The following is a 14,462-nucleotide window of genomic DNA, read 5'->3' as shown; positions in this document are numbered from 1 at the left end:
GGTAGTTTCCAACATTCCTTAAGACACAATACATTATTATTTATATTATTTCATTCATGTTTTATACAAATACATTTAAAAATAAATGCATTCAATAATTTATAATTGTATGTTTAATGTATCATTTTTAAAAATGAAATGATAACATTTTAGTATCATCATAACAAATACTAATATTAGGTACCTATATATTATACAAATCATATGATGCCTGATCTCTAAAATAACAATATAGGTACATTTAAAAAAAAGAAATTCAAATATAATGTATACAGATTGATTCACCAAATGTGATCACTCCCTTTTTCTTCAATAGTGCAGTTATTAAAAATTTGCAAAATCTACTTTAATTTTTTTTAATTTTTAAATATACTTTAAAACCATATTTTCAGATTCTTGAGATTTTTGGTACTAGTAATAATTAAAGAATGTCCTGTGAAGATATAAACTTCTGTTTTTCGAATGAGAACACTCCCATTCAACTGTAAATTATACAGCAGATATTTTTTTTTTGAAATTGTTGACGTATAAAAATAAAAATTCATTCAGTAGCTTTTGAGTTATAAGGATAAAAGGTCTATAGTAATGAGTTTATAGGATATGGGGAATATGGTGATTTGAAAATGGTTTTCATTAATATTAATGTATCGACATTAATAGTTTGTACAAATGGATCTATTATAAATAGTATAGTAAATACTAGATCCAATTTTACGTCTCTTTTATATTTATGTGAAACTAGTTTTAAGAACTATTATCCTAAATTATCCTAAATACAAGCATTTCAACAACTAAGAAACTTCTCATTCGAATTTTGAAAAAAAATATTCAATCATTCACTTATAATAAAAAGAGGACTGTTCTCATTTGAACAAAACATCAATTTGTTGCTCTAGAGGACTACAGGATAGTGTACTGATTTCAGAATTTAAATAAGTTCATTATTAAAGAAAAAAATTGGGTGAGCATACTTGGTGAATCACTCTGTGTACAAGCAATAGATAATGATAAAACCAAATCAATCTGCTGTGTATTACTATTATGATTGATTTGTAATAAATAGAAAATAACAATGTTCACATAAATATATTTGTAAAAATATCGCATTCCAAGTTTTGATTCATAATAAGGTTAAAATAATTTAAAAAAACACGAAACTCAGTCGTTATAATTACAAATTCTATAAATATATACGATAATATAATAAAATAGATAATAACGCATAATTATAGTTAAACAGTTTTAATTATAGGTTCACCTATTATTTGTACAATTACATAATATTTTAAATCTAATTATAATATTATTAAATTAAAAAGCTTCTGAGCTATACCTGTTACATTTTTTATTAAACAGACAGATATTTTATGCAAATAAATTGAACTTGATAATTCAATTTAAAAAAAAAACATTTAAATATTATATAATGTTTTTTTTTCTTTTGATAAGTTTAGAATTAAATTATTCAATAACATAATATAATAAATGACAGTATATTTTTGTATGTTATATACAAAGTAACGTAATCTGTTGTGTATAATTTTCAAAGGACAAAAAATTCTATTAACTAGAAGAAGTTAATATAGTTAAATTATTGGTTGTTACAAAAATATTTTATTTCAAAAAATAAAGATTTCATTCTGAAATATTTAAATTTGTAATTTGTTCACACTTTTATAACAGTTAATAATTAATTTCATATTTTGTCATTTAAGAATACAAGTGAACTATTTGTGATATAGTGATTCTTACTGTTATATTATTTTATATCAGGTAAATAAAATACATTGGTTTGTTACCCGTTGCTTCGATTTTTTTCATTCCATATACATTTCTAAGAAACAGTGATGGAAATAAGGCCACGGGTACAACAGCTGATTTCAATCGTCGTACTCTTTGGGGCACGTGCTAGAGTCTATTGCCAAAACGAAATAACAATTTATTCTTACCAAACTTTATGAAATATTTTAACTTATTTAAAGATATAGATTAGAGAAAAATTATTCTTGAGAATATCAAAATAATATAATAGAATATAATTAAAAAATTTAACAAAGATAAATTAAAATATTATGATGACTGGTTTAATTAAATATAGAAATTTGATTTCATAATTTTGGATGCACAATAAAAATAGTTATTTTATCTAATTATTATTTATTTACTTATGTATTTAGTTAATTAATATTAGAATGATAGTCACAAAGTTAGGAATAATTGAGAAGTTACATTACAGTAATGTTAATGGATATAAAGTGTATATCAACAAGAGTATATTATATTTAATATTGATTAATATGTATTCAACACATTACCTATATTAAATGTTAATTTAATAAAATACGAAATAAAAAAAAAAATTTAAATAGATTGTTTTTCTCTTGTTACATGAAGTTTATAGAATCGTATAATAGAATTCAAAACAAATTTAAAAAAATATTATTATGCCTAGTATAATAAAAATTGACTAGGATAAGTGATGATTTAAGTATATTATTTGTATGATATAAATATTTAAACACTAATATTGATAAAAATACATAAATTTTCTATTAATTCCAGTTATTCCAAGTTATGCATACATTGAATACGCAAAAATATATAAACTTATTTAACTAATATAAATTGTTATATTTCCAGGAGGACTCTATGTGGCAACACGTACTGAACATAAGATGACCAAATGCGTGGACCATGCCCGGTGGCCAGCCAGTGCAGCTGATCGTCATGGTGTTGGTGTATTGTGGAACAACATTTGGAGATTGGGCCGATTGTCCAACCCCGTGTCAATGCAAGTGGAGTTCGGGGAAAAAAACTGCATTGTGCAAAGATGCCGATTTTACCGATATACCTTTATCGCTAGATGCAGACATGCAGGTACTTGATCTGAGCTCCAATAATCTACGACACTTGCCGGAGGATGCGTTTAAAAAAGTAGGTCTACTCAATCTGCAGCGAGTATTCCTACGTGGTTGCGGAATACACAAAGTTCATAAAGACGCGTTTAGAGAACTAAAAATACTCGTAGAACTAGATCTCAGCGATAACTTGATTGGTTCATTGCACCAGGAGACATTTCAGGGAAATGAACGACTCCGTGTACTATATTTGAATGGAAATCCATTAACTGAAATTAAAGAAGTTCAATTTCCCGTCTTACAGCATCTTCGAACACTAGAACTGCAACACTGTCAAATCAAACGAATTCATAGAGATGCTTTCTTGCACTTGTCCTCGTTGGAGTCATTAAATTTAAACGGAAATCTATTGAAGTGGTTATCAGAAACTGTATTCTTGCCTATATCTAAACTAAAAACTTTATCTTTGGATGGAAACCCGTGGGTGTGTGATTGCCATTTAAGAAGTTTTCGAAACTGGTTTGTTTCGTCAAATTTATATTCACATCCGTTGTCGTGTATTGAGCCGAATGTATTGTCGGGCAGTCGGTGGGAGAACATAAAACCACCAGAGTTTGCATGCCCTCCAGTAGTCAAAATTGACAGGAACAGTGTACTAGAAGATGCTGGTAATATTACTTTTACTTGTAAAGTGACAGGAGATCCTGAGCCAGAAGTCAGCTGGTATTTCAATGGACATACTATCGATAACTATACCGATCGAATGGACGAAAATCGTACGTGGCTGGATAACAATCGAATGTGGAGTGCCCTCAACATATTTAATGTTTCAGACGTGGTTGGCGAATTTACATGTGAAGCTAGGAATTCACGTGGACAAATGTCAGCCAATGTGTCGTTAGCCTTACCAGAAGTAGCAGTCGCTACGACATTAAGCAAATCTAAATCTATGTACTTGGTCATAGTATGTGTAGCCGCTAGTGCAACGGTCCTATTATTCGTGATTGGCTTGACATGTTGTGTATGCCAAGCCAAGAAATCTGGGGGACGACGCGATAGCAAGACTAATTTTAAAGGTAGTACTAGTTTCAGCGATGCGGACAAACGACTTCTCGACGCAAGCATATCGACTACACAAGCTGGAAGCTGTGAAATGCTTGGCGGATCTTCTTGCCAAGACTTGGAGCTCATTGAACAGTCATTACAGAACATCCCATTGGCCTCCGTGTGCGACCAACAACCGGTTCACATAACTATTGAGAGTCATGACCCCAACTCTAGTCTGTCACTGTACCCACCGCCACCAGAATTTTCCACTAGTATTCTGCCATCAGTCAGTGGTTTCGGAAATATATTTATTTCAGTATCGGTGAGCCAAGAACCACCTGACCCTGAATCTAGGTATCCCGACTTACTCGACATGAAGCACAGACAAAAACAAAGCGTCAGTGTTGGTACCAGCTCAACCCATCATATTCCACAGGCTTCATCATACTACGCCACTATGCCGAGGAAAAAACGAATAATAGACCATCAATCCATCAAATCAGTAATGCCTCATTATGATAACATGGGCCCGAGAATAACAGCAACGGGAAGTTGTACAAACTTGTCATCTCTCTCCAATAGTGGCGAATCTTCCGACGATATACCGCCACCACCGCCACCACCTTTATGTACAGGACACACTGACTACGTGGCTCTTTAATTAAATAATGTATGTACTCGTAAAAAAATAATTTTTAAATCATTCTTTAAAGTGTTTAGCTAGATAAAGTATATTATAAAGAATACAGAATTAATATGTAGAAATTCAGTGTTTTTTATGATATATTATAATATTGTACTCACTAAAAAAACAAAAAAAAATAATGTATGTAAAATTGTAAAATGTTTGCAACAGAAAAACATTTGGAAGAAATCTGCACAGAAAAAGCTAAATACAATTTAAGAGAAGGTATTGTTACTGTTGACGTTTACACAGAACATTGAAAGCTTAAGTCGTATTATCCTTCATCAATCACATGGCATTTATTATAGGGGCAGCATTATTAATAAAATAGTATTAAAGGGAAAAACCTGAATACAATAAATAATAATGAGAAAATAGAAAGAAAAAAGTAATCGTTGTATAAATGAAAGTTCGGTTCTGGTACTATTTGTTTGTTTGTTTATATGTATTTTTTTTTACGAAGTCAGTAGGTTAAACTTGACAATCTATAGTTTTAACACTTAAAAGATAAGTATTTTATGTTTAAAATGTTTAAATGGGAGTCAAAAATCTTATTTTCTAATTAATCATGGTTTTATTATCGCTTTCTAAAAAAAAAAATACACGTTTTTAATGAAAATATATAAATATATTGTATTTCTGTTAAATTATAGTATTAGATTGTAATTTGATTAATTGTTGAGTTTAAAATTATTAATAAACATGAATTCCTACAATCTCATTAAACTATAAAATTAATTAATAACTTTTGAATGATGAATATTAAGTATCAATAACTTAATATTCATTGTTAAAATTTAAATTATTATTTTATAACTTAGACGTCTTAAACTAATTACATCTAATTTTATAATCCTTGGATCTTTTTTTTACAACACTTTATGATAATATGATATTAAAACAACACATTATATTACATAAAATGTATAAGTTAGGCACAATTTGTTTTTCTCTCTAATGACAACAATTCCAATAAAATTATATACAAATTATATCAGATAAAGTTATAAATGTAAGATAAAAGCAAAAGAAATGAAGATCAATTAAAAAAATATACCTAATGTATAAATAATATTTTGAAAAGGTCAATTTAAAATTAAAATTTATCTTTACCTTTTAGCTGAATAGTTGGTATAAGTAACAGAAATTAAGTTGATAGTGTTATAGTATTATAAATTTTAGTATTTCTTGTTAACCTCTATTAAATTATAAAAGTTATATTAAAGTTATATTAGTGTCCGATGTTATTAAAAAATAATTGTTTTTGTTTAATGAGAACATTTTATATTTATTTTTAAAAGAAGACGATTAGACAATAAATATTACAATTATATACATCTTTATAACTTTGTACTGTTTTTAACTAAAAATTAAAAATAATAAAAGTGATGTGAAAAAAAAAATCATCACACCATATCGATCAGCTTTCATCTATTTGCTCCATAAACTTCAAAAATAACTCAGGGTTAGTGAAAACCCTTCGTATTATTTAATTTAAACTATATTTTTTACACATATCATTTTTATTAATTATGTTTTTTTTTACAATTTAAATATTTAGTTTTTGATTTTTTTTTTTTAAGAGAGGTAATTACAACTTGAAAAAAATTCTTAAATGTAGGTTTGGCATATCATGTTATTAAAGTAGGTATTTTAAATTTCGTATGCATAAAATATTATAGGTTTTATAAAAAAATTGAATGTTAATGAATAACGAAAAAAAATCACCCTCAATACTTCAAAAATATGTTTGATTAATTTGATTAATAATGATTACCTATAATACATCACAACAAAATATGTCCATTAAAATTAAATGTAAAAACTACAAGTATTTCATATAGGTACCTATTGTAAGTAGGCCTCATTAAGTTACTACAGTAATTATATAATTGCCAAAAAGTTGTTGTGTACAATTTTATAAAATTTATAGAACTATGAATTATGTAAAAGTATAACATTATTATTTGATTATCCACACGAAAAAAAATAGAAGTTGAGATACCAAAATAAATCTTTGAATCGTAAATTTGAAAAAAATAGTTTTTCTTATGATCATTACATTTTCATTTATTTAGGTATTTCAATAATAATCTTCAAATAAAAAACATCGACATTCTTCAAAAAAAACTATGCCTTTCATAGCTTGCGACAAGTAGATAACAAATATTGAAATCCTGTGTTGTAAATGTGACAATGTAGCTTATGTATGCATATAGACGGACCTACAGGATATAAAACTGTCTTTTATTATTAAAAAAATAATAACTATTGTAAAAATTAAATGTAATTATTTTTAAGGTATTTTATTTATAATGTTTATATTAAGTTTTGTTTGCTTTCGACACTACAAATATTCCTTTTCTCTTTTGTGAACGTGTCACGAAAAAAAAATGTTTTATTCTATAGGGGTGAATAAATATGGAATTTTTTGTCTGCTTTGAAATAATTATAAATATTTATACGTATACAATAAACATAAACATATATACATATATATATATATATATAATATCTATATGTACGTATGTAAGCATGGTTGTATGTATATAAATATAATACATGTATGTTCCTTGTTGGTGTTAATAAATTATATTGTACAGTAAAAATGTATGTCAATAATTAAGTAAAATCTAATTCACATTTTCTTTTTTGTTGTAGTTTATATTTCATTACGTATTTATTAAACATGATTTGTAGTTTATTGTAATCAGTATGTGAAATAAAATGAAAAATACATTTAAAAATTACAAATCTCGTTATTTTTGTCATCCCAATTTGTAATCCGCTCAAATTCATATTTTCTCTGCCTAATTAAAAAAAAAAAAACTTTACTTGATATTAAATAATGGTTTGTATACAAATGTACTTAAATGTTTTTTTCACAAGTATAAATTAAATTGTTTTTTAATACAACGACAGTTTCTACTGTGGAGTATATGATTTTATATTTTAAAAAATATATCAATGTTATATTATGTTCAGACTATGACACCCGTGTGAAATAAAATTATAATAAAAAACTGGCAGGTTACGTTTCTAATTGATGGCACTAAAATAGTAATATTGTCGTATGTCACAATGACTAAACGACGCATAATACATTATTAGTTCAATTCATTTTTAATTTATAAATTGTTTACCTTTAATTTATTGAATTGTAACTGTGAGTTATCTCACCTGTTATTCTAATTTATATTAGATAATATAGATTATATATGTTCATAACTATATCATCTATTTTCCATGTGAAGTGCTCTTGAGATTTTTTTTAACATTTTAACTATGGTTTTTTATATCAGTGACATGTTTATTCATGGTTTAATTTTAATATGTTAAGAAAATATTTGAACATGCAACTATAAATCAAACAGCTTAAACTAATAAAAGTATTTTAAACTGTGTATTTACTACATAAAAATGTTTGTATTGCATTCTTAAAATCATCTCAAAAAACTCGATTTAACTAAAAAGTAAACTATTTATTGAAACCATATTTACTAATATATAAATTGAAAAAATGAAATAGCTTATTAGCTTTGTTGGGAAACATTTATATAATATGTTTACTAATCGTAATAACTTGCCATTCCTATTAACACAAATAATTAAATAGGTAAGCAACATTTCTTTGGATAATTTTAATTACATAAAAATAATTATATTATATAATCATAATTGTTTTTGTTAGGTAAATATGTTATGTACAGTGTGCACATTGTGAATTCCAGGTAATGAAATCAGAACCTAATCTGGACATAAATTACCGATTTCATTTTTAATCGATATGTTTGGGTAATTGTGTAAACAAGATTCTGCACTTACGAAGTGTCATATAACTGACAAAACAAGTATGATATCCGAAGTAAAAAAAATATACAAGTGATTCACATAAACATTTTAAGTTAAGTTTGGTGTCTTGAAAGTTTCTAAAAATAAAAAAAACAGTGACAGAAACTTTTCGAATATAATTTATAATAATATTAGTGGACTTTACAAAAATTCAAAAATACAAATATGAAAAAAATTATACACTACATGGTAGTATAGTATATACCAACTATAAAAATATTTTCCAAAACGATAACTTAAAACTATATCAATAAGCGACATACTGTGTCTATTTATAGTCAACAACCAGTGCAGTCGATTTATTTTAGTAAATTTCACAATTTATTTAGAAATTAGCCCCGGACTAACTGAAATTTTGTTCGTATTAAATTTTTTTATAAAAGTCGTCATTTGGTTATTAATAATATACAAAAAAAAATATTCAATTTCACAGAGACCCAATAATAATAATAATAATAGGTAATTTAATATTATACGATAAACTGAAACTATTAATTCATCGAACAATATAATTCATGTTTATGACAATATATCGATAGGTATTTTTTTTTAAAGTTATTATCTTAGTTGTAGGTAGGTAGTTGTTGTTAACACACTTTGATCAAAACCACCGTGTACTATATATTATTTATATACAACTAAGTAGTTGTTGAAGCAATAAAATATGATATAATATATATTACGAAATTAAATATAATATGTGAGATGAACAGTAAATTGTTCATATGCAAAATTACCAATATGGTTAATATTAGGTTCTACTTAACTACTCATTTGTACAGAGTTAAACAGATAATTCGATGTATTATAAAAAACTAATTAAACACAGTTCTAAAAATATAATAAATATTTTAGGGGATGAGGTGACCGAGTGGTCTGACGCGTCCGCTGCGACGCAGCCGGTCGCGGTTCGATCCTCGGCTACCGGGCGGCATTTTTCTCCGGACAAGTCGCGGTGACCGGAGAACAAGTGCTCCTATCCCCCACACCCGGGGCATGGCAGACACCTACGGGTGCCCCATTCGAAATTCTGCCAAAACAAACACACACGTGTTCCCCCTACCGTCCCAAAATATACAATACAAACAAACCTACAATACAAATCCTACTACAGCTAATGGCCTCAGTTGCCGAAGCTTAAGATCAATAAAAAAAATAAATAAATAAATAAATATTTTAATTGTATTTTTTCTAGAACAATTATAATATTATTACTTTGAATGATTTATATTTATTATTAATAGTTTATAAACTGATTATAATATACATATCAAATACAGGTTTATATTAATTAAAACTTTAATTTATTCTGTTTTATATACATTATAAAATACATACATTAAGAATCCTACGATGAAATATAAAAGTTTTATTTTATTTTATTGTTTTAGATAACACTATTGAAATAATAATTATAGTAATAAGATTGTTGATTACTTTAATGGAAATGCATAATGCATAATATGACATATCACTTAAATTTGGTTAACTCCGCAATTTGTACACGTCAATAACTTTTTTCCTAAATCTTTGTAATACAGTTTTTGCACAGAATATTTCAATATTTTAAATACACATTTGGATTTATCTTTTGCTTCACTTGACATTTTAAAATTGCCCATTTTGAGTTCTAGTTTAAGTGAAAGAGCTATAAATACAGGCACTAGGCATTAATCTCGAGTCTTGATTCGTTAACCTAACAATCCAATAATGTACCTATTCATTTTATAAAGCTGAAAACAACTTTTAATTTATTGCATTCGGAATTCGTTCGCGAGAGCCAAGAGAAGTGGATTTGCTGAGATTTCTTGAATATTTTTTTCAGTTGGTCAGTATTTTTTCATAACACTTATAGAAAAAGTTTCTTGATACTCTGAACTCAGAAGGACCAACTATATTCGATTTCCAAATATCGAATAATTGTACCTACTATTAACTATATAAAGTTCCCAAAGATAAATAAATTATTATAAGACCCAAAAAGTTTCTTATTTTAATGTACATTTAAAAATATATATATAAAACAATAATTATAAACTAGAAACAATTTAGAAAAAGCTGATAATATAATATTATGTTAGTACCTACTATAATTTATATTTTATAGCTATTAATAGCCATTGATAATATTCTGGTTTTGATAAATATTTGCTCACAAAATTACAAGAGTATACATACAAGTCTAGTATAGCAACAAAGATCAAAGGAAATACGAATATACTTATTTTTTAAATCCGAGCACTTAATCATAAAAAATAATGGATCCATTTCCTACGTTGAATACATCATAAGCCTGAGTGAGGATTGTATTATTTAACTATAACTGATATAATAAATATAATATTATTGCATTCTTCATCTCTAAAATATGATTCGAGTTGAACCTACAAATTTCGAATCGCCTTTATGATGTTTATAAAATCAAAAATTCTTATTTAAAAAAAATGCGTAGAGTTTTAAAAATTGTATTAAAATATTATTGGAAATTTGAAATAAACCTTCAACCTAAAAGTAATAAATACTTGTAAAAAAACGTGATATCCAATATAAATACCACAACGACAGATGATCGATATAATGGACAACGAAAATTGTCTCAAATAAAATGTTGTCATATATTATAATAAACAATAAAATAATTTTCAATATAAATTGTAATTTGTAAGTCTTTGTTATTGTTATTTTTTGAGTAAAAAAAGCCCTATATATTTTGTTTAAAATAGTTTAGCATAAATTGTTTTATTCAGTATACTGTCTTTCTATCTGCAAAACAACCACTGAGAGTTTGCATTTTAACTATTCTTAAACAAAATAGATATCCAATTTCAAATAGATAGAAAGAATATAAAAATGTTTAAGCACTCTGTCCTTGGCAAAAAAAAAGTGCGTTCCTAATAAAATACAACATTGGGGAACTGTAATACATGTTTCACTTACGGTCAAAGTCCAAGATATACTAAACATAGACAGTTAAAATATAATAGAATACCTATACAAGACGTTGCATGAATTGAAATAAGTTGCATAAATTTGTTTATGTTGGTAAAAAAATATGATTTTAATTTTCCGGAATAGATAAGAACAAGTTGCAACTTTTAATTGTAGTATATGTCGGTGCAGTGAAAATATTCTACACGTGTCTGATACATCTCACAAATGTATGACAAAGATACCTAAGAGAACTATGACAATCTTATATTATAATTATTCAGGAACAGCCTAAAACAAGGTGTGATATATTTTCTCAAAGTTTACAAAGCACAATAATATTAGTTACAATTACGAATACTTTTAGTTATAAATTTGTGTTATATACCTGTAAAAATTCATATTAAATAATGAAACTAAATCTTATTTAAATCGAACATATGGTTTAATTCTTTATATTTAGACATTTTTAAGTGTTGAATTAAAATATTTGAAATGTAGAAACGCCTTGTTAGTATTTAACATAGCTATTTACGGTATGAGAACACATATACTATAAAATATAATCATACATTTAGTTACTGAATGTTTTGAACTAGGTATAGGATAATATTAAGGTCACGCTGAAACACAGTACCACGAGGGGAAAAAACTGTTGTTTCCAAACCGTCGTAGAGCCCGTATTGGTTTAAGAGGTCCATCAAAAATGATATCCATCAAATAAAAAGGCGGGTTTAGAGACTTTTGAAACGCTAAAGGGAATAATACAAAATGGATTTCGTGGGCAATCAATGATCGGAAGCGCCTTCATTTCATAAAGTTTGACCGTTTACACTTTATATTATTGTTGTATTCAAGATTTGACTACAATTGTTTCGACTGAATAATAACAATTTATTTTATTGACACAACATTTTATGGGTTGGTAAGTACCTACATACGAATATGGATTACAATCAGACCGTATACATGTCGTTCAAAAACATCGATATTTGGATTAGTGTCATCGTTTTTTTTTTTTTTTTTGACAAAAAAATTAATCGAAACAACTGCCAATTGGAAATAATAATTACTAAAACACATTGCACGGTTATGTCCAGACATAAATTGTATAAATGAAACATATTCATAAAAAAAAAGTATAAAACGTCAGAGTTATTTGCAGTCATGTTCGAAATTCTATAATTTTTTTTATAAATAAATTTACAATTCTAACTAAAATAGTACGATATGATGGACCGATGGGCGGTTCATAAACCTTCGATATTATTATTTAGCTTATATTCCACTATCTACATGCTTAACTATAAGTACGGTAACTAATTTTAATTATTATTCATTTTATTGTATTTAAAAATAACAAACTTTGAGATGATAATATATTAATTAATATTTACATTTTTTGATTTGCTGGTAACTTATAAAGATTGCTGCGCTTAAGATTATAGTTTAAATATTTACATGACGACCAGAACAGGACATTTAAGAAAGAGACCGTTTTGTTGTCGTTTTTAACGCAAGAAAAATAGTATAAAATTATGCTTATTTTCATAAATGAACTACCATATTACATAAATCACAACTATTGTTATCAATAACTACTTTTAAAAAATGAGTCAAACATAATTTGACTAAGCATTCTAAATTTAACACAAAATGAGCTTGCTCTGATATGATCCAAGTGAATTTTACTTTGGATTCTTTACTAACATCTTATACTAACATAGTTACATGTTTTTCTTCAGAAAACTGAAACTTATTTAATTTGAAACATTAAAGTAGGTACTCCAAAAACGTAAAGTTACGTATTTATTATTGAAATTGAAAGTTAAATATAGATCCTATTTCATAATATGTGTAAACAATTATCGAACTAAAATCACATTAAATATATAGTTCTAAATTTGAGCATATTTTTAAATAAAATAACGAAGAAACAACACAATAGGTACTTACCTTGACATATTAATATTTTGAAATATGTGTTGTTTCGTAGTAACAAATCTAGAGAATCATTATATAGACATTCGTATTTGGTAAATATCAACTATATCCACGACTCCATATAACACTTAATAGGTAGATTTTCAGTGTGGTTTATGTTGAACATACATGATAATGTTTATCATATCAAGTAAATAACAGAATTTGTACAGTTATAATTAGATTTTTGTATTTATAAAATACATTTTGTAAATCACGTTTCTATTTCAAAAATAAATTAAATGGTTTTCATACACGTACGAATTGTATTAAATAGTATTCTTGAATAAATGATTTATAAAATAATATGTAAAATTGTAAAATTGTTTTTGCGCATACGTTTTTTGTATTCTCTCTCTCTCTCTCTCTCTCTCTCTCTCTCTCTCTATATATATATATATATATATAGTATTTCCGACCAACAGTATTATTAATTTTAACTGTATATTAACGAAACTACCCATTGTTTTAATTAATTTACGAAATTGTATATTTTATCGCAGCATAAACATTAAAACAGTTGTGTAATATTATAAAAGTGTAAGACTAAACTGAGCTCCACAGAAAATCCAACTAGTCTTCACGACTTGAGACTACCTAAATACGTGATTCGACGACGTCAGGTGCAATAAAACGTACTTAAGTCGTTACATCAATTTGGTGCTGACTTCAAAATTTCCTTGAGGAAACGAGGAATAGTATTTGATTGGCATTTTAGCTGTGTGGTGTTTCGGTAATAGCTCGTTAGACTGTGAAATTACGTTCAACGATATTTTCGGGGCAGTAAGTCGATGACGGCGAAGGGGTGAACAGCACACCAATACAAATCGTTAGTCACACGCAGTGAGCAAATGTGTTTTCGAACATATTTGGAATAAGAAAATGAAAACTGTCTTGAAGGGGTGGTAGTAGGTCACGTAACATAGAATTGAGCGGAATAAAATGTTTCATGAGTAGTAAAAAAAAAAATGTTTTTCCCTCACAAAAATTGTATTTAAATGTGAAATAAAAATTAATAATAAATCAAATACATACGAGCCAGCTATAATAACTTCTGATGTTACTCATATTTTCAAGTAATATCTGGTGATATGTAGGCATATTTCGAA

General features: G+C 26.8%; 1 protein-coding gene across 7 annotated transcripts in view; it reads left to right on the top strand.

The window, feature by feature from the left end:
- The window catches only part of LOC111035008 (leucine-rich repeat and immunoglobulin-like domain-containing nogo receptor-interacting protein 3), a 148,861-nt gene extending 144,286 nt beyond the window's left edge, over nt 1-4,575 (top strand). For all 7 annotated transcript variants that reach the window (XM_022316481.1, XM_022316485.1, XM_022316480.1 and 4 more), the window contains one exon: nt 2,641-4,575. In XM_022316481.1, coding sequence (XP_022172173.1) covers nt 2,695-4,566 — 1,872 coding nt within the window. In that variant the 5' untranslated portion in view covers nt 2,641-2,694 and the 3' untranslated portion in view covers nt 4,567-4,575. The remainder of the gene's footprint in view (nt 1-2,640) is intronic.
- Nucleotides 4,576-14,462: the final 9,887 nt, after the last annotated feature.

This window comes from Myzus persicae, unplaced genomic scaffold, assembly GCF_001856785.1.
Source record: "Myzus persicae strain clone G006 unplaced genomic scaffold, MPER_G0061.0, whole genome shotgun sequence".
NCBI classification, from domain to species: domain Eukaryota; kingdom Metazoa; phylum Arthropoda; class Insecta; order Hemiptera; family Aphididae; genus Myzus; species Myzus persicae.
This window is presented reverse-complemented; position numbering and strand designations above follow the sequence as displayed.